We start from the raw sequence: 21,731 nt of genomic DNA on the forward strand, positions 1-21,731 counted from the left end.
GTCTCTGGATCGCAGAGACCCTCTGCTGTGAAGTCGTGGTTTGAACCTAGAACTACTTGCCTCTTCCTTGCTGCACGTGAGCCTTGTGTCCAGGTATCTCTGGCTGAAACTGCTGGGAAGGAACAGTGCGGGGTGTGTGTGAGTGCACAGTGTGTGTGCCATGCTGTGGATCCTGGGTGGGCTGGGGCGCGGGCACTGCCCCTTTGGTTCGGGCCCCTCGAGGTCTATGGGAGGTCACCCCTGTGTCCTGTATGTAACCGGAGCACTGGGCGTCGTGGCTGTGGAAGGCTTCTCTGGAGAAGGCGTGGGTGAAGCTGCAGCCCAGGTAGTGGGCTCTCCAGGTGAGGCTGCAGGTGAGCGTTAGGGAACGGGTGGGGTGCTCCAGGCCGAGGGGAGGGAGAGGTTGCCTCTCTGCTCTCAGAGCTGTTCACACACGGCTTCCCCACGTTTGCACAGGTGCTCTCCACGCACCACCCCAGGACTATAGCCTGCGCGGGGGATGCGTGTCACATCAGGACACATGGGGTGTGTGTGCTCACGTGCACGCAGACATGCAGCTCTGAGGCCAGGCTCTAAAACAGCGGAGACCCCGGGGCATTCGTGGTGTTTTTTCTTCACATTATTCTATCCCATCTTATCTCATTTCTTCACAAATGCTGCTAACGATCCACTGAATTGATTTGATAGCTCCTTAGAGGGTCGTGGCCTGGTGTGAAGACCCCTGAGCTCTCGGAGCAGAGGGCGGGCTGGCGTGTGGGTGGGACTAGCAGAGTGGCCCTCCATCCCTTGTCTGATGGCCCTTCATCCTGCCCCTTGGGGTCTTCCTGCCCCATACCACCCGCTCTCTTCTGTGCTTCATCCAGCGAGCAGTCGCTTTAAAACTTAGACGATCGGGACTTCCCTGGTGGTCCATTGGCTAAGACTCTGCACTCCCAATGAAGGGGGTCTGGGTTCGATCCCTGGTCGGGGAACTAGATCCCACATGCCGCAACTAAGGGTTCTCATGCCGCAACTAAAGATCTCACATGCCGCAACTAAGACCCGGTGCAGCCAAATAAAAATCAAATAAATAAATATTAAAAAAAAAACTTAGAGGATCAAGCTTTTAAAAGGCCAAATAAATATAAATTAGATGCAAATTGAATTGTTAGATTCTTAAGGCTTTTCATCATTGGGATTATCTCTTTTTTCAAAACGTTTGGGCAGGTTACAAGCCTTTGGTCTCTTATTTTAAGAACCAGAGAGGGTTATTTAATATTTATGTTCAAAGTAGGAAATTTTGCCAGTAGCTCAAAACTGAAAATATATATCTGTATATTACTATGTATCGTGTAATTAGGAAATGATATATTCTCATAACTGCTATTGTCAAATGCTACTGACAGAATCGGCCTTGATAAACCAGAATCATATAGCACTCTTCATAGAAATTATCTAAAACGTTCAAAACATTAATTAAAAATAAAATATCCATTCACATGTGTGGTCCAGACACATTTCCTGCTGGGAATAGATCCAAATCAGTTAACACTGAACTATCAGGTTTAAGAGGCTGACCTGAGGTATGGAGATTGTTTGAACTTAAATTACATATCTAAAATACTTTGTAAGTTTTTAAAAACAAATGTATTTACATTAGTGTAAACTCCAGTCTTGGAGACATATCATAGACCTTTTTAGAGCTGTTTAGTTATGGTATGTGTTTAAACTGTAAGCACAGAAAAATGCTCACTTTCTGGCACCTTTTAACTGACAGCTTGTTTTCTGCAGCTGTACTTTTTATAAGAATAGCGTGTGATATGGGAATGTGAGAAGAACCCAAGAAGTACAGGCTAATGAAAACACGTTGATACAAATTATACTGAGTATCAGAACAAACGTTAGGCGAGTTCAGTTTTAATTTGTGAAAATGTTTATAGTGGTCTAAGCATGCCAGGAAATTTGAGGATGCCTAACTTTAAAAGTCATGTTGGGGCTTCCCTGGTGGCTCAGTGGTTGAGAGTCTGCCTGCCGATGCAGGGGACGCGGGTTCGTGCCCCAGTCCGGGAAGATCCCACATGCCGCGGAGCGGCTGGGCCCGTGAGCCATGACCGCTGAACCTGCGTGTCCGGAGCCTGTGCTCCGCAACGGGAGAGGCCACAACACTGAGAGGACTGCATACCGCAAAAAACAAACAAACAAATAAACAAACAAAAGTCATGTTGAGCTGCAATTAGTCCTTCTTACCCTTTGTGGGGAATTTTCTTTGGGAATTATCTATGGGAGTTTCTGAATTTTTGCCATTTTGGATGCTTCCCCTGTCAACCAAGATGTGCTTGAAAAATGCAAGCCAGGCTTAACAAGGGTAATTTGGTCAGAATTGGACATGTCAATCCCAAGGTCAATAGAAACGATTTGGGGGTTGCCTGCCTTTCCCCCAAGGCTGTTGTCGGCATGTTGCTTGCCTGCACCATCTCATCGGCCCCTACACCAGGCACTGGCCCCCTCCCCTGCCCCCTCCCATGACAGCACCTGTCACCCGTGCTGCACTGTGTCAACTCTTTTAGCCTCACCTCCTCTGATAATGAAGCCCCTGCGATGTGCCCCGTAGCCTGCTTCCATATCCTTCTCAAAATGGCCAAGGAATCAGACTCTGACTAGGGATCCAGCGGGCCCTTTTGGGGGATATCTCATGTCGGTTCATGTGATGGCCCAGCTCTGTCACTCCCAGGTGTGTGCTTATAAATAGAATAAATATTAGATAGTAAATGGGAGAATTAGGTTAATGATAATTATACATTATTTGCAGATTAAATAATCTGGTCAGGAAGTCATCATCGACTTCTCCAAAAGTATGGAAACTTGGAGGGGGACAGTAGTTTTATGTCCAGGTGATATTAAAGTGTGTCTCCATAGAGCTTTACTTTCAGATTAACGTCTGGTTGGGATGGAAACAGTTGCCAGGATAACAAGTCGTGAACAGAGAAGGTGGGAGACGGCGAGGCAGGGCTGCGTACCTAGTTCCGGCGATCCTTCTGCATTGATTCATGTCAGGAGCCATCCCAGCGCGAACTTGCCTCTCGTCAAGGATTTCTGTGCAGAGCTTAGGGCCTTGGGTGGGTGGGGATATCCGGCTGCTCCGGGAGAACCCTCAGCACATGGGGGCCACCAGCCTGTGGCTCCACAGACGCCTAGTACTTGGAAGGCACTCTTGGCACAGCTACCCAAAGTGGGGAAAGGGAAGGAAGTACCTCCTCTGAGGCTGCGGCTTGTAGACTTTGAGCCCCTCCTGGAAAATGCGGAACAACTGAGACTTGCACCCAGGATGCCTCTTCCCGGTGGGCATCCTGGAGAAGTTCCCGGAGGGACGGCCTGTGGGCAGTGGGTGCCCATCTGCAGAGCAGCTCTCATTCCTGAAGGGGGTTTCGCTGGCCCTGCTGCAGGCTGGCCAGGATTTCCTGTGCATCCTCCACCCTCTCTGTGCACCCTCCCAGTGCAGCCTAGTCTCTGCTGCTTGTTTCCTGTGCCTCCTCTCCGTGCTGCCATCAGTGTGATTTCTTTCAGCTCTGTCTTCCAATCCCCAAATTTTCTCTTCAACCTCTATTCTCTGTTAACCTCTCTACTGAGTGTTTGATTTCAACAGTTGTAGTTTTCATTGTCAATCATTCTGTTGGGTTATTTTTCATATCTACCACCTTACTTCCTCTTTTCTTTATTGCAGCTTTTATTTCTTCACAATTTCATGGTTATTTGACATCTGTATTAGAACCTTCAGTGTCTGAGATTCTGTTAATCGCTGTTTCTGCTGATTCTTTCTCGTGGTGGGGTTTCCTTGGGTTTGGGGGGATTTTTGAATTGTGAGCTCACGTCTGGGCAGCCTCACACTCTTGGAGCTCCTGTGGGCCTTCCCGGAGGATTTGTGTTTGTGGCTGCCGGAGTTGGGGCTCTTTGCCCCAGGAGCGTCCGAGTGAGTGGACATGCACCGCTCAGCCCTGCGTCCCACCTGGCGGCCTTGGCGTCTGCTGGCTGCTCTCCGTTCCCTCCCCCTCTCTCCCCCCTCAGGGGTTCCCCTTGCTTCTGTGGAGCAGCAGTATGTTAGAAAGCATGTTTGTTTCTGTGCTAGCTTCACAATGTGTCTATAAATCTAAAACTGCTCTAAAAGCACATTTGGGGAACTTTACCTGGATCTGTTCACACTGCACAAGAGGGCCCCCCACGCTGGAGTCTGGCGGCCCCCCACGCTGGAGTCTGGCAGCCCCCCAGCTGGAGCCTCTTCAGATGTGCTGAGCCCGCCCTGCTCGCCATGTCCATGCTCCCCAGCCCACCCCGCCTCCCCGTGGGCTGCCCACACTCAGCTGCCACTGCCTTCTTGGCTTCAGGCACACTCCTGTGTCCTGGATCTTGAGTTCAGTTCATTTTGGGGATACGTGTGAGATTTTTTAGCACATTTTGTTCAGTCTGCTAAAGCCTGAGACTTTAGTTTTAGTCATGATTGTAACAGGAAGTGAGCCACGTCCTTCGCATTCGTGGATTTTGCATTTTATGACTAATTTTTCAAAATTATTATTGATAGTATTTCTGCTTTTGTGTATGGCCTTGCAGATTTTCGTCTCATAATCTCATGGGAGTAATTTGCCTTTGATATTATTTAATTTACAACACATTGTAGGTGATTTATTGTGAGCATGGGCAGAAGGACAGCTTCCCACAGTGCACTCGTCAGCCCTGGGAAGGAGACTCACCCCACGCTTCTCCGGTGAAAACCAGACCCTTGGCATGTGAGGGCTGGTGGTTCGCTGGGGCCTGCTCATTGCCTGCCTGTCTGGCAAGATGAAGGTTTAAAAGCTGGATCCACAATAGCCTGTGTTTTTACTATTGAAAAATATACAGATAAGGTACCAGGTTATAGTTCCAGAGTATTTCTGACCGAGGACTCACGATGGTGTGAAACGCTGACGAGCCCCATCCTAAAACCGTCAGGAAGCTTCTTCCTCTCGCTGTCAGAGGACAGACGCTTGGGGGCAGGAGGGTAGGTGTAAGTCCCACAAGGTGAGGGGCTGCGATCAAGAGGGTCCCCTGTCTTCCGTGAAGTCCAGGAGGCAAGGTCTGGGGGGCCCTGGCGCTGGCGACGGGAGGGCCAAACAATGAGTAGGGGATGCAGTTGACATGGTGGCTCTTTTCAAAATTCGGCCACAAATACATGCTTTCTCTCCCCCAGGGGGATGGGGCTTCCACTGGAAGCAGCTAATCTGGGGCACCTCTGTCCGCACTTGTTTGGCTTTGGCCTTAGGGGTCTTAAAATATGACCTCTGCTTGTTGGGGTGGCCCAGGACTTGGGAAGGGGCTCCCCGTTCACTCCCCACGCCATGCACTCTGGTCTCCCTTCCCTCTGCAGAGAGGAAGGCGTGCAAGGCCTGGGGGTTCTGCAGTGGGTTTATTCTTAGGGCGTGGCTGGGAGGTTTCCTTGCGCCCAGCCCCATGCTGGGCAAAGACGCAGAGGGCAGCACACCCGCTCCGGTGCCCGGCACCACACCAACAGCCCGCCGGCCCCCGTCCCTGCCTTGGGGCCCTGCCTGCCTGCTGCTCTCGGAGCTGTGCCTGTGCTGTGACCAGGACATGTCAACAAGGCAGCAGGTTGCCCTGCACTGAAGCCCGCTCCCCTTCCCGTGGTGAAGGCTCCCTGGTGTCTGTGCCACCGACACCCTCTCCTGCCTCCGCCCAGCTTTTCCCTTTCCCAACTCCTTCTCCGGAGCCCTCTCCCTGCATGTCCCAGGTGCCCTTCCCTGGGTTGCAGCCTCAGAACTGTTGACCTGCAGGTGGGTCCCCAGGGGGTCTTGCTCAGCTGTCCCCATCGGAGGATTGCTCAGAGCTCTTTGGGAGCCCAGCCCGCCTGTCGTTCTGGGACCTCTCTCGATGGCCTCCTCCCTCCAGTCCTGGCCTGTCCCTATCTGTCTGCTCAGGGTGGCTGGGCCTGGCGGTCGGGGTTGGCTGTGGGCCAGCCTCTACTCTGCTACCACCGGGGTGGTTTCACCCCTGCGCAGGCCGGGCCTCGGCGTGAGAGCGCTGAGCAGGGCTGTGATGTGCCCAGGGCAGCGGCTGGCCCTGGACGGACAGTGGGCAGGGTGCCTGCCTCCTGGACGTGGGTGTGCCTCACGGACTCCAGCCCGGGCTGATCAGACTGAAGTTTGTAACGCTGCTCTCACTGAGGTTGTTACTAAGATGGCGATGTCAAACGTGCTGGGATTTGTCCCCAAGTGGAGACGGGCTGCTTCCGCCCGGCCCGCTCCCTGGCTCGCCCAGGAAGCGCAGGGACGCGCCCCAGTGAGGTGGCTGGTCTTCTGGACACCCGCTCCCAGAACGGGGGCGGCCAGAGTCTGCTTTTGCTCCTCACGTGGACGTACTATCTCCTGACCTGTCATGAGGCCCAATTAACTCATGTCTCTCTCTCTTTTCTTTCAGTCTGCAACTGTGTCTGATGGTGGTAAGTCACAATTTCTGATGTATATTTTTACTATTTTTAACAAAGTTTTCCAATGTGGAGTGTATTTGCTGTGGGCTCACTCCTAACGATGTTTCCTTGGCCTTTCTGCATCCCTGGGTGGGGAGAGGGTTTAGTTGGGGCCAGCGTGGGGGCAGCTCTCCATTCGTCCCAGTGGCTGCTGCCTGGGTTCTGGAAGTTTATTGCAGGGACGTGCTCGGTGTGACAGTACCCTCGCCCGTCCCCTGGCATTCCTGTGCCAGCAAGTAAAGACCTGCTGCCCGCCTTGTAGAACTAGCTTGTAAACCAGCAAGTGAAGGTTTTAGAGCTCTTGCTGAATTTGAGCAATTCTGGAAATTCGGGTGAGACGCTCAGTTGCTAAATTTCCCTTTCTTAGGAAAAGTTTAGTAGATAATTGGAGAGGTGTGGGATGAAGAGGAAGCTTTCTTTCTGCCTTTAAATGATTTTGTTCAGGGGATTCTTTTAATGGGACTTGCCCGAAAAGCAGATGGCCAGAGATGTCCTGCTTCACTTAAGATATTTCTTGATGTAACCCTTATCATTTTAGTTCCGTGAGTTTTAAAAACTCTTCAAAATGATTTGGAGAGTTTCTTCCAAATGTTCTTATTTCTTATAATACACATAAAAGTCCTCTGCTCACAGTTTTGTTTTTTTTACTTGTTTTTAATTACTCTGTTCTGTCTATTGAGAGTTGAATTTTATAATTTGTCAAAATGTATCAGCACTTTATTTTCATTTATTTGCTGGCTGGGGGTCCCAAGTACTGCCAGAGCTGGGGAGTCACGGGGTTCAAGGTTACCCTCTTAATTGTAAGTTAAAGAGAAACCAAGGGTTTCTATTGTCCAACAACTACAGACTTCAGTCATGAGCCTTAGACAGGGTGGCAGGTATGTGGCGGGGCTCGGCCTGGAAGGTGACGCCAGTCACCGTCCGCCGGCTGGGGTCAGTCCAGCCGTGGGAAGTACAAGAAATGTGCAGATACCTGAAGCTGAGACCAGGCAGATCCTAAAGTTTGTGTCTGGGGATTTATTTTTTTAATAAAAGGAATTATGTTACCTGTCTTATGTTCAACAATAATCATGTCATTTAATCACCTTAAGCTAGGAGTGGGAAAAACTTCCTTAATGAGAGGAAATAGGACCTGTAACCAAATCCAGGATAAAAGTGAGTGGTTTTTACAGTATTCTGTTTATGTTAACTTTTCTCCTGTGTGCTCATTTATCTTTTCTGGTAGAAGGCATTCATTTCTGCAGGAAATTTATACATTTGAGAAGTTTATTTAATATGTTCAATTTAATCATAATTATTAAGCTTTATTCATCTCTAAAGTTTTCTTCTGTCAGCGGTAGATGCAGGAACCCCGGGGAGTTTTATTATATACTTCACTTTACAATTGTTGGAAAGCTAAACTTCCCAAGTGTGCTAAGCCCCAGACTCACAGCCCTGTGTCCTTTCTAAGGAAGTGGTGCCCTGGCTGGTGGCAGTGGTTCCCCTGCCCTGCTCCCCACCCCCTGGTCCCTCCTCCTCTGCCTGCCTCAGGCCCCGGGCCACTCAGGATGGGCCCCTCCCTCATGAGTCCTCTGCGGCAGAGCAGGGAGGGGCCAAGGTCGCTATTTCTTGAGCACGCCTTCAATTTCAGGGACTGCACCAGACAGTTATATGTGTCCTATTGAGTTTTTCCATGCTTTTATTATTTTCCATCTTCAATTTCTTTTCTGATTACAAATAAGAAGAAAAAGTGATCTCATTTATTTTGCATGTTAGTTCCAGGAGGTATGTATTATATTCTGCCATCTTTACAAGTAAAAGCACCCAGGCAGAAAGAGGGTCACATAGACGCCAAGTTAAGAGGCTGGGACCCAGGCTCTGAGGTCTGCCTCACTGCAGAGCCAGGCTCACGGTGCCCTGCTCCCCATCTCAGCCCTGGACACTCCAGTTCCTGACACCTGCTTCCTGGGGTCACCTTACCCCATCCGCGGTCGGGGCTGGTGAGAGGATCCAGGCACAAACTCAGAACGTGTGTCCACAGAGATGTTTCATGTTTGTGCTGAGCAGGAGATTCCGGCTCCTGGGGGCCTGGGGGCTCCAGGAACAAACTGTTTCTATGGGAAACAAGTCCTGCAGTGACTCAGGGCCGGCTTTGGGGAGCAGCCTTTTCACAAGCTGTGCGGCCCCCACCTAGTCGTCGGCCTAGTTTGGGTGACTAATAAGTCATCACTCAGAAATATTTTGTGTTCAGTTAACCTTGTCGGTGAGATCATTTGGACTCATTTAACTGTTGGACTCATTTCACACTTTATACTTTTATTATGTGTGTTCTCACCACATAGTTAGTTTTGTGGCTTTATTTTAAGGAAGTTGGACAATGCTACTTTCACAATCTTTGTCAACCAGAAGTGTGTCTTTTCGATTTCTCAGGAGAGTGGCCCAAAGCCAGAGACCACCCTGTGAAGGAAGGATTAGAGGTCAGTCTCTGTGGAGGGCAAACCAGGACCAGGAGTGAGTCCAGGGAGGCAGATTCTACCTCAAGAGAAGGAAGAACATCCTAGCACGTGAGAGAGGCTTAAAAATGCAATGATCTGCCTTGTGGCAAATTATCCAAACGCTTATTCACACCGAATCCCCCAGCGTGGGAACGGAACCCTGGGGAGCTGGTGGCCATAGCTTGGTGGCGTCGTAAGGCCTTCCCGTGTGGAGGGGAGAGAGCCTTCCAGTCCCTGAACCTGGGGTTTGGCACAAGGCAGCTTTATTGTAATTAAAGTTTACTCTCTTCTTTTCTTTCTTTTTTACTTTGTAGTACCAAGCAGCTTCGCCAGGACTTCCCCTCCCACCCAGCTCCCACACCCTGGAAGGGCCAGGCTGTCTCTGCTGATACTGGACCCGCCCTTTGAGGTTGGGAAGTTGGGGCGTTAGGGAGCTTTCGAATAAACGCCTGCATCTGCAGGCACGTGTCGGACTGTGTCCGTGGGGGACGCAGCTCCAACTCCTGGGGTCTGGGGTCTGGGGTCTGGGGTCTGGGGCACGTCCTCTCCGGCTGCTTCATACACATACCAGCCTAGCCTTTCCAACCTCGCTCTTTCTCCGCAAGCACGCTGTGGCCCCAGGGTCTCCCGGTGACCTTCCTCCGTCTCCGCCCCCTGCATCCCGGCCCCTCCCACTTCCTCCGTCTATACTCCGCCCCTCGCGGTTCGCTCGGCCCCACGGGCTGGCAGGCTTCCTCCCCGGTCTCCCGTGGCCCCTCAGACGCGTTGAGTCTCGGTGGGCTCGCGTAGTACTGTCCGCTGCCAGCGTGGTCTCCCTGGCCTGAGGCAGCGCCCCCCGCAGCCCTGCTCTGACCACCCCGGCCTTCACTTGAGTGTCAGCCTAGGCTTCATCTCCTTCCGACACTGCTGACGAGGTCCCGTCATTTTAATTATTTATCGGTGTCACTGGCTTGTCTGCTCCCTCCAACCACTTGACAGTGACCTTCGCGCGGTGGCTTCAGCACAGCGATGGCACAGGAGGTGTTTGTCAAGTGAAAATTGAATTCGGGCATTTACAGTATGGCAGACAGCGGCCAGGGCCTCGGGGCTAAGACCTGCGTTAGGCCATTAGGGGGGTGGCTTTCACAGTTTTTCCTTCTTAGTGAAACCCTCTCAAAAAACAAGCAAGCAAGCTTAGTAGAATCCCATTCTGTAAAATACAGCAGCAGAACTGTCTGCTGGACTCATGGGGTGTGGCCAGGCCCTCTGAGGATGCTTCTGCATCCGAGGCCCAAGGACCCAGTGGCGGCCAGTGTCCACGGGGACACGTGTGCAGTTTCTTTTGTCTTTCTCCAGAAGCTGCCGTTTATTACCTCTGATTAACAAAGACAAATCGTTTTGAAGTAGATTTTAAACTCTGTTGCCGTAAATTAATAAGCAGTACTTTGCAATATTTCTGATTATTGTTCTAACGTAAAAACCAGGACCTTTTGAAATCAGAAATAATATCTGAGATGAAAGACATGCATTCTTTAATTGTTGTTTGTTTTCTGAATGGAGACGGCCTTTGATTTTATATCTACTGTCTGCCCTGCTTTTCTCCGTCTGCCCCTTTCCAACGAAGTACAACTTCAGCCAAGCGATAGGGCATCAGGAAGGGGGCTGGCAGGTTAGGAAGTGAGAGGGAAGGCCGAGTGGTGGGGCTCCTTGTCACCTGGCAGCTGAGGAGCCCTGACCACCGAGCCTGGGTGTCACCAGCCTGGGGCACTGACGTTGGCTCCATAAACTCTGGGCCTTGCCTGAGCCGCCTCAGTCCTGCCGGCTCAGTACTGGCAGAGGGGGACGGGGGTCTGGTGGAGGCTCTGCGCTTGCTGGTTAGTTCCTTTGTAACTGGTAGCTGAGAGTTGTGCTGGCAGGTTAGGATCATCGGTAGTTACAGTCAACATGGAGAGCAGCTGAGTGTGTGGTGTCGAGCCAATGGTCCTTTAGTGACCAGGACTACGTCATAAACCTGGGCTGTGAGATGCAGCCAAAGAGAAACCGGTTATAGGTGAGGTCAGCGCCCTAGGTCGTGCTCAGTACCCACCCGTGCGTGTCGTTCGGACTCACTTCTGATATCAGTAACTGCTTCCTACACAAGGCTGTTTTTCTTTTTCCCTTTTAAAAATTATTTTATTTTACTTTTTTCCAGCTTTATTGAGGTATAATTGATTAAAAAAATTGTATGTGTTTAAGGTATATGATGTGATATTTTGATATACATACACATTGTGGCATGATCACTACAATCAAGCTAATTAACACATCTGTCACCTCACGTAGGCATCTTTTGTGTGTGTGGTGAGAACACTGAGATCGACTCTCTTCTCAAATGTCAAGTGTACAAAACACTACGATTAGAGTCACCACGCTGTACTTACTCATCTCACAGCTGAGACTTTTCATACCTTGACCTACGTCTCCCCGTGTCCCCTCCCCCCAGTCCCTGGCAACCACTATTCTACTCCCTGCTTCTGTGAATTTGACTATTTTAGTTCCCACATAGAAGTGAGGTCATACAGCTTTTGTCTTTCTGTGTCTGGCTTATTTCATTTAGCATGTCCTCCAGATTCATCTATGGTGTTGCAAAGGCAGGATTTCCTTCTTTTTTTTTTAAAGAGTGAATAATATTCCATTATATGTAATATATATATATATATATACACCATAATTTCCTTATCCGTTCCTCCATGGGCACTTAACTTGTTTCCATATCTTGACTATTGTGAATAATGCTGCAGTGAACATGGTGACACATATATCTTTTGAGATCCTGTTTCATCTGGATGAATAACCAGGAATGGAGTTTCTGGATCATATGGTAGTTATAGTTTTAATTTTTTTCAGGACCCTCCGTACTGTTTTCCACAGCAGCTACAGCAATTTACATTCCCACCAACAGTGTAGGAGGGTTTCCTTTTCTCCACACCCCCTCCAGCACTTTTCTCTTGTCTCTTTGATAATAGACAAGACTGCCGACTAATGGGTGTGAGGTGATATCTCATTGTGGTTTTGGTTTGCGTTTCCTTGAGATCAGTGATGTTGAGCATCTTTTCATGTACCTGTTGGCCATTTGTATGTCTTCTGTGTCAAAGTATATATTCACCTCAGGTCTTTTGTCCATTTTTTAACCTGGTTATTTGGGTTTTTGTTATTGAGTTGTATGAGCTCCTTGTATATTATGTTTATTAATCCTTTATCAGATAGGTTTGCAAATCTTCGGAAGGAATTCTGACCACATGGCCACCATTAAGCAGTTCAGACCATCAGCCTCTTTACTCTCACTCACCAGGGAGGTTTCTAAGAGCCCAAGAGTGTTCTCTTCTGCTTCTTTGAGAAAGCCAGTCAGTTATACTCAAAGGCAATTTAGTTGTAAAAGGTTTTTTTCTATGTTATTAATTTGATTTTTCAGATATATCTTGCCTCTTATTTTACTTTTTATTCATTTTGTAATAGTATTGATTTTGTCCTCAATTTGTTTCATCAACTGTGCTTTTTCCCCTTTCTCTCATAGAACATGAAGAATTTCTAAAGTTTTTTAGGCTATATTTTCTTCCAGACCAGACTCTGTGTTTGCTTTTTGCATAGTCTATACCTTCTTTCCTCTGTCCACCCACTCATCTACACATCCATCTACCTACCCATCCATCCATCCATCCATCCACCCACCCATCCATCCGTCCCTCTGTCCATCCACCCACCCACACATTTACCCATCTATCACGTCATCCTCCCATCTGTGGATGTCAGCAGTCCCCATGGCCCTTATCACTGTGCTTTCTGGCACTGACATTCTTGAGCCCAGAGAGACCACAGTGCTGAGCTCCCGTGTCCTTCCTGCCTGAGCTGACACCCTCAGTACTAGTTGGGCTCTACTCACAAGGGTGTATCCTTGACTTTCCCTATTTTGTCGGTGCACCTTCCTTCCCCAGGACACCTGCTGGGGACTCAGGGATGGGTTAGACTCAGAACCTGTCAAAACATTTTTATCTTTTCTCTTTTCTTGGCTTTTTTTCTTTCTCTTTTCTCTTTTTCTTGTTTGAAGCTTATGGCATCAGACTGTGCCATATTTTTTGGTTGCTTTTGCTAAGTTTGTGGCTGATTTTTAATCCCCCTGCTCCGCCCCCGCCTGTGCTGGACGTGGGGAAAGGAGAGTCGGTGGCTCTTCTTCACTTTGCCCATACTTACCTGGGGAGCTGCCATGTGCCGGTTTGTCTTGTCTTGTTTTGAAATAGCTTTCAGTAGGAAACGAGAGAGGAAAGTAGGTCATCACAGACTAGAGCTTCCAGTCCTCTCCACCCGTTCCTCCAGGTGCTGGGTGGTGAGTAGTCTCAGGCCCAGCAGATCGCTTCCCAGGGCCCACCAGGGCTCTTCTCCCAAAAGTTTGTACACACCTGGCCAGGGCTGAGCGTAGCTCAGTGGGCATGGCTGCGGGGCCACATCTCCCGGTTCTGCCCGCTCCATGACCCTGCTGGACACCCGGGGAGCCATGGTGAGCACAGTCTGGGTCAGCTCCAGCCGAGGGTCCTCATTCCCCACCTCCAGCCTTGGGACCCCTCCTGCCTCTCGCCTAAGTCCAACCCTCAGCCCTCCATCCAGGTCTGCCTCTCGGCTCTCTTTCCCTCGCGCTTTACGTTCACAGTAAACTTTGGTTTCCAGAAGTGACTCTTACTGCTTCAGATATTTGGGGTTTAGAGGGTCTCTCCTTGAACGCCTTTCTGTGTGAGAGAATACATCAAGGCACAGAAAAACTCCTGTTGCTTTGGTCATTCTCTGGAAAGAGCTGACTCCCCCGGGCAACTCCTTGGCTAGCTGCCCGCCGCCAATCCGCTCACACCGTGCGCTCCGCGGCCACGGAGGGAAGCTCACAGGCCGCCGTCCTCTCTCTGTCTGTGCCTTGTCTTTTCTCAAGGCCTGATGGCACCTTCTCTGCCCGCCTGGTGGGGTCGCGGTGCGGGAGTGGGCCCTGCGCATCAGGCCGCTTCCGGGGCTCTTACAGCAGCTGCCTGGCGGTGAGGGTTACGTGCCTGTTAATTGAGGGAGTTAAACTGCACCCTTCTTTAAAATACTAGGTATTGGGTCTTCCCTGGCGGTCCAGTGGTTAAGACTTCGCCTTCCAGTGCAAGGGTGTGGGTTCGATCCCTAGTCACGGAGCTAAGATCCCATATGCCTCGCAGCCAAAAAACCAAAACAGAAAACAGAAGCAATATTGTAACAAATTCAATAAAGACTTTAAAATTGGTCCACATCAAAAAAAATCTTTAAAAATAAAATATTAGGTACTATAATCTCTAGTATTTTTGGCAATGAATTTGCATCCTGTAAAATTACGAAAGAGGAGAAATGTAAAGGTTTCAGAGTGGTGTCATGGGTATTTGTACAGAATTCTGGTGAAGTCATATTTTCCTCATCAGAAGAACAGTGCAGCCTAATTGCACATTTTCAAAAATGTTTGCTAACTAGTAGAGATGGAATGTTAATTTGTTATTTGCTGCGTGAGAGGGGTTGTTTTAACCAGAAGTCTTTGTTTTGGTTTAATATATTGTAACATACCTTATGGTTTGCTTTGAACCTAAAAATTATACCCAGAGTTACATAGTGTATTTATAGGGTACGAAGTACTAAGTATTTTGTAAACACTAGTCAGACTTGGATTTTAGTTTTTGGAAGGATAGAGAGTTGATTTCTGCCAAGATTCTTTCCAGTGTGCTGATTTCTTTCCAGTTCTACAAGATATTTGGAGAGAGTTTTTATTAGTAATTATTTATACTGTGAAATTTTTTTCAAGCAAACAGAAGTTCAAAAGTAATAAACCAGTGACCACATACCTTCCTCCTAGAAGTCACACTGGCTGACATTTGGGCATATTTGCCTGAGACCTTTCTTCCAAAGCACTGCAGTCACTGTGGAGGTCCCCTTTGTGACCCTCCTGTGTCCGTTCCTCATCCTCCCCGCAGAGGCCCTACCTGGAAGCAGGTGTGTATCCTTCCACTCCAAGGGGATTGATTAGTTTGATTCCTGGGAGGAAAGCGTCTCTTAGGAAACCGTAGCATGAAGAGCAGTGTAAGGACTGGTCTAGTAAGCCGTGTGTCCTGTCAGGGGAGCAGTCACCCTGAGGCAGCTCCCGCCAGAGCCCGTGTTCTGCCTCTTACACAAGTGCTCACTCATGATTTGTGCCCTTTTTTGGTATGTATTACACTTCAATGAAGAGTTTACTAAAATAGTTAATATTGTTTTAAATGCTTGAAGCTTTTTACCTAAGGACTTGCCAAATAGTTTGAAAATTTTATTAGATTCACTCTCAGGAGAATAGGTATAAAGTTGCCCAGAGAAAGTATTACATAGATTGGGTTGAAAATCTGATTGGCCAAAATAATTTAGGGGAAAGGTCTAGAAGTCGACCTTGAGATTGGGGAGGGCTCAGTGGCTTTTTGCAAGAGCTCTACCTAAGCAGCTTTTATGCAGATTAGGAAAACTAAGAAGAGAAAGTAGATGCCTTTGGGCCTGCCTTCTCAGCTTGTAAGATTTTCTCTCTCTCTGGTTTTCAGCAACTTAATTATGATGAGTCTTGGGTTGGTTTTGTTGTGTATCTGCCATTTGGGCCGTGTTGAGTGTCAGATATTGTTTACCCCTCTCCCACTCTGGGGACTTGGGTTTTTCCTACAGGCCACTGAGACTTGTTCATTTTCAGTCTTTTTTTTTTTTTTTTCTCCATATGCTTCATGTTTCATAGTTTCTTTTGTTCTGTGTTTAAGTTCACTGATCTATTCTTCTGCAGTGTTTAATATGCTGTTAATTCCATCCTGTGGACTATTCATTTCAGAGATTTATTTTTCATCTCTAGAAGTTCCTTTCGGATCTTTTAGAACCCTTCACTTCTCTCCTCATATATTCACGCTTTCCTTTAAATTCTAGAGCGTGTTTACAACATCTTTAAGTGTCTTCAAGTCTCTGTCTGATGACTTATCCTTGCTGTCACTCCTGGGTCTGTTCTATTGCCTAATTTTTCTCCTGGTCGTGGGTCACATTTCTGCATCTTCTCATGTCTAGTGATTTTCGACTGGGTGCAGGATTTTGTTGTCTTCCCTTGAAGAGTATAGGGGTTTGTTTTAATTGGCAGTTAAGCTACTTGGGGCTTGGCTTGGCCCCTTTTGAGGCTTGTTTTTAGGCTTTTTTTTCCTAGGGCAAATCTAAAGTAGCTTTCACTGTAAGCTAGTTTAGCCCCACTACTTAAGCCTGACACATGTGGGGTCTCCTTTGAAGGCCAGGTGTTCAACCAGAGCTAGTGGGGACTCAGAAATCTCACAACCCTGTGTGAGTTCTGGGAACGTTCATCCTTCAGCTCCCAGCTATTCTTTGCCTGATCTCATGGGTTTCACCCCGTGTGCACACACCTTAGAATTCAGCAACAGACTCCAGGGGTCTCTTTTGAGATTTCTGGAGCTCTTTCTTCACTAGCTTTCCTCCTGGCACCTGCAAATTCCAGCCTGGCCTGGCCTAATTCTAATCTCTGTCTCTTCAACTCAGTGCTTATGCAAGACTTCTGCCCATTTTCCTGCTAGATCATCTACCTTTCCTTATTGGTATGTAGGAAATTTGAAAAATAGATCCTGGAAATGATTCTTACATTGGATTTATGTATTCAGGTGAGCTCCCCCACAGCTTACCTGTTCATTCTCTTTGTGGTCTCTTTTTTTTTTTTTAATTTATTTATTTTATTTATTTTTGGCTGCGTTGGGTCTTCGTTGCTGTGTGCAGGCTTTCTCTAGTTGCGGCGAGCAGGGGCTACTCTTCATTGAGGTGCTCAGGCTTCTCATTGTGGTGGCTTCTCTTGTTGTGGAGCATGGGCTCTAGGCGCGCGGGCTTCCGTAGTTGTGGCACGTGGGCTCAGTAGTTGTGGCACGTGGGCTCAGTAGTTGTGGCTCACGAGCTCTAGAGCGCAGGCTCAGTAGTTGTGGAGCACGGGCTTAGTTGCTCCGCGGCATGTGGGATCTTCCTGGACCAGGGTTCGAACCCATGTCCCCTGCATTGGCAGGTGGATTCTTAACCACCGCGCCACCAGGAAAGCCCTCTTCGTGGTCTCTTTTGATGACCAAAAGTTTTTAATCTTTGTATCATCCAATTTATCATTTTCCCTTTCTGTGATGCTTTTTATATCCTTTTAGAGCAGGCGTTGCCCTTCCGAAGATCATGAAGGTAAAGCCATCATTGCTTTATCTTTTGCGTTGAAAGTTCTGATTATCTGGAGCTGATATTTGTGTATGATGTGAGTTAGGGGACAAGATTCATTCTCCCCCTCTGGGACCCAGTTGATCCAGCTCCATTTATTGAAAAGGCGATCCTCTCCCCACTGAAAGGAAGCAGAACCTTTATCAGGTAATCGTGTATTTGTGGGTCTGTTTCTGGCTTCCAGCTTCTGTTCCATTGGTCTCTTTGTCATTGGATCAGCACCTTGTGTCGTCATTACTGTTGTTCTGTCGTGTGTTCAGAGATCTAGTTGTGTGGCCTCAGGATGGTTTTGCTTATTCCAGGCCTTTTGCATTTTATATACATTTTGGAGCTAATTTGTGAGTCACTGCCAGTTTTCCAGAGTCACCTTTACTTCTTTCTGTCTGAGCTGGTGGAGATACAGCATTTTTGGAATCTGTGTATGATGCTTTCACTGGAAGTGTAGCACAAGCCACAAACAGCCATTGATATTAGGGCAGTTGGGTTTTTTCATTGTTTTGTGACTGTACATTTGTGATCTTCACTATGTAGCCACTTACTGTCTTGCTCTTTAAAAATCTTCAGGTCATTCCCCCAGGAATAAATACTAAGTCTGGCTTTGTTTGCCTTTTAAAAAACTGTTTCTTTTAGATGAGTGACCTCCATCAGTATCTACAACCAGCATTAATCGAGATTACTTCAGGCCAACGTGTCACCCTCAAACAGATGCTGTTGTTCAGAGAAGGGAGGGAAAGCCTTGTAACGTACAAGACTTTGCAGGGACTTGCGTGTAAGGTGACCCGAGCCTCCGAGAGAGGCTGCTGGACAGGCCGTGCTTGCCTCTGGGAGATGGTGGATTGTTGCGGGATGTGCTGCTGCTGGTGGTGGGAGAGATGGAGCCGGGCGGCAGGGCCTGGTCCAGCCAGAGGCCCGCGAGTCCAGCGGAGCCGAGCCCTGAGATGAGAGCAGAGGCTCTCCCTCATGTGAGTTTGGGGAGATGGGAAGAGCCAGGAAAAAGCCGAGAAGGAGCAGCTGGGGTAGTGGAAACCTGAGAGAGGGTGATTCTGTGTCTGTGAGGAGAGCACAGGGTGAGGAGACCTCCACTGGGGGACGGTCACGGCGTCGGCAGGGGTGGGAAGGAGCAGGGTCGGGAGAAACAGATAACGGCAATAACAAGAGCTCTGCTTTGGACCTGTGACTTTTGAGATACTTCGCAATTTCCAGGTGGAGATGTGGTGTAGACAGTTGGGTAACTGAGTATGGATGCCAAAAACGGTTGGGCCTGGAAAGCATGAGCTTAAGGGTCATCAATCCACCAGTTGAATTTAGTGCCTTGGTAAGCTTGAGTAATTAGAGATCATGCAGAAAAGAGGAGTCTCAAACCTATGAGACAAGTGGGAACTGGAAGATGGCTGGAGACGTGAGAGGTGATAAGACACCCAACGAGTCAGAGCATGGACTGGGTTAAACCCTGACCCTGCCACCAGCTGGCCACCTCAGTTCTCTGTCTGTAAGATGGGTACCAGGACCCATCTTACAGCATTACTGTGAGAATGACAGGAACTGATATCTGTGATGCATTTAGAACAGTACGTGGCACATAATGAAAAGCTACGCAAATGATAGCTGCCATTATTATTGTCAATATCACTGTTGCTGTTTTAATTGCATTTCCAATATAAATGGTACTAGGAGTGGATGAAATTGCGTAGAAGAACTACATAGAGAAAAGAGCCTAGGAGAGGCCCTGAAGAAGATTATAAGATCAGTGGAAGAGAAAGGGCATCAAAGGAGAAAACTCTCCATTTAGATTGTTTAAAATTCAATTTTAAAACAAAAGGACACAGGAAGATTGAAAAAATTAAATGAAATTAATTATTTTCTTAGGTAGATACTAAGGAAAAAGAAAATTGGTATGGCAATATTAACACCAGACAAAATAATTCAAGTGAAAAAACAATAAAAAAAGAAGAAAGCAGGCAATGTGCACCAAAAATAGAGTCTCTCACTTGTAAAAAAAGTTAGATGAACTACAGTAAAAGTGGACAAGTATTCTTAGGGGAAGACTATAATATACCTTTTTCAGAAACTAAGAAATCAAGCTGATAAGAAATAGAGTAAGATCACAGAATGTTTGAATTATAAAACAGACAACTTAAATTTTATATATATAAAATTTTACATCCAATAGAGAGTACACTTTTTTCCCAAAGATACATGAAGTATTTACCAATGTTGACAGTATTCTACTCCAGAAATGCAGTTGCTACAAATTAAAAATATATTTATAGCATACAGATCACATCTACTGTCTGCAGTGTAATTAAATAGAAGTCAATTACAAAAAGACAATACAAAATAAACTGTACATTTGAAAGTTTTAAAACTATATTTCTAAATAATCCATGGGTCAAGGAGAAAATTAAGATGGAAATTATAATACAGTTTAGAACTGTTCAGTAATTATAGTGCTACATATTAACACCAGTGGGATATAGTCAAAGTGGTTTTCAGAGAAAATTTTGTAGTATTAAATGTATATATTATAAAAAAGAAAAGTTGGGAAATACAGGAAATAAGCTTTCAAAATAAGGTAGGGAAAAACATAAAGTAGAAATTAACAAAATGGAAAACAAAACAAACAGTATATAACTGATTAATAAAACAAAAAAATGAGTCTTCAGTAAGTATGATCAAGAAAAAGAGGGAAAAACATTAAGAATGAGGAAGAAAGAAGACAAAGATAACTTCAAAGATAACAGAGAGCTAAAGTTATAAGAAAATTCTATGAATAACTTTATACTAATGCATCTGATTACCAGGTCAATTGGACAACGTTTAGGAAAATATGGTTGGCCTAAGAAGAAAAGGAAACTTTGGTTAGATAAATCAACATAAGCAAAAATGATTTGGAAGTCAAAGATCTACACCGCAAAAGGCAACATGCCCAAACCAATTTATAGGTGAGTATATCAATCAGCTTGGGATAAATGATGTTGCAAATAACAAATAACTCCAAAATCACAGTGGCCCTAAGAAAGCAAAATTTCTTTTTTACTTACATTATACGCCCACTGCAGTTTGGCCTTGTTTTGCTTTGCGTGTTTTCGCTGTTGCAGCAGTTCCTCTATGGGACACTGTGAGTCTTGTGGCAGAGCCGGGCAGTGCTTCCTTCCCAAGCATTACGTGCTACGCTCTCTCACATCACAAGGCCAAGACTGATGCTGAGGTGGGGGGCATGGGTAACCCTCTCACAAGCAGGGGCAGCAAATATTTTGGACTTAACATGGTCTACCACACAGGGTATAGAAGATGGGAAGCTACCCTACCCTGCTCATATCAAGCCAGCATAACCTTGATACCAAAACTGGGCAAGGATGGCACAAAATTGAATTATTGGCCAATTTAACTTAGTGAACAAATATGGAAACTTCCTAAATAAAATTTTAGCAAATTGAATCCAGCAGTGTTTTCATTTTTTAAATGCATCCTTATGAAGTGAGGTTTATTCAAGGAGTGCAAGGATAGTTTAACATTAGAGAATTTTCCACTCAAGTCACCATTTATTCATTTGACAGTTATTTTTAGAACTCCTACTTTCTTCTAAAAACTGTTCCAGGCACTGGGGATACATTGGTGAACAAAACGAAGTCCCTGCCTTCATGGCGCTTACACTTCAATAAAGGAATATCACGGTCACATAAGCAGATTGTGTTATATTAATAGATTAAAGGGGTAAAACTGTATGATTATCACAGTAGAGGCAAAGGAGTATCTAATAAAATTAAGTCCCCATTCCTTTTTTTAAAAATTGAAGTATAGTTGATGTACAATATTATATAGGGTACAGGTGTGCAATATAGTAGTTCACAGTTTTTAAAGGTCATACGCCATTTATAGTTGTTATAAAACATTGGCTATATTACCTGTGTTGTACATTATATCCTGTAGCTTATTTTATACACAGTAGTTTGTACTTCTTAATCCCCTACCCCTATATTGCACCCCCCTTCCCTCTCCTCACTGGTAACCACTAGTTTGTTTTCTATACCTGTGAGTCTGCTAATACCCATTTCATTTTTTAAAAGTTATACTTAATAGTTAAACATTAGACCCAGGAATAAGGCAAAGATGTTTCATATCTTAGCAACTATTTAACATTATATTGGAGATTCTGGCCAACACTATAAGGCAAGAAAAATAAATTTTAAAACTTGTAAAGGAAGAAACGAAATAATCATTATTTACAAATAACATTCTCATCTAACTAGAAAACCCACAGCATATCAGTCACATGGCCAGGCCTGACTTTTAGAGCTAATGGAGTTCAGGAAGATGAAAAGTAGTAGCTCTCCTAAACAATATACATTGTTTTGATAGGAACACATATATGTTCATAAAAGCATAACAAAAATTTGGATCAACACCAAATTAATAAGATGGGTTTCCTCTAGGGAGGGGAGATAGGACTAGAATTTTAGGTAATGATCAATAAGGGATTTTATTTTTTATGTTTAAAAATTTTAAGTAGAAAATATTTTATG

The 21,731-nt window shown here is 46.4% G+C and overlaps 1 protein-coding gene across 8 annotated transcripts in view; it reads left to right on the top strand.

Moving 5' to 3' along the window:
- Nucleotides 1-21,731, top strand: part of RGS12 (regulator of G protein signaling 12) — a gene marked incomplete at its 5' end in the record, with an annotated part of 118,333 nt that overhangs the window by 62,353 nt on the left and 34,249 nt on the right. For 6 of the 8 annotated variants that reach the window (XM_082611288.1, XM_082611291.1, XM_082611290.1 and 3 more), the window contains one exon: nt 6,439-6,460. In XM_082611288.1, coding sequence (XP_082467414.1) covers nt 6,439-6,460 — 22 coding nt within the window. Of the gene's footprint in view, nt 1-6,414; nt 6,461-9,275; nt 9,371-21,731 lie in introns of those variants that run through there. The other 2 variants (XM_082611295.1, XM_082611294.1) reach the window with 2 other exon arrangements.

Source organism: Mesoplodon mirus (genome assembly GCF_964341445.2).
Source record: "Mesoplodon mirus genome assembly, chromosome: 2".
Taxonomy (NCBI): Eukaryota; Metazoa; Chordata; class Mammalia; order Artiodactyla; family Ziphiidae; genus Mesoplodon; species Mesoplodon mirus.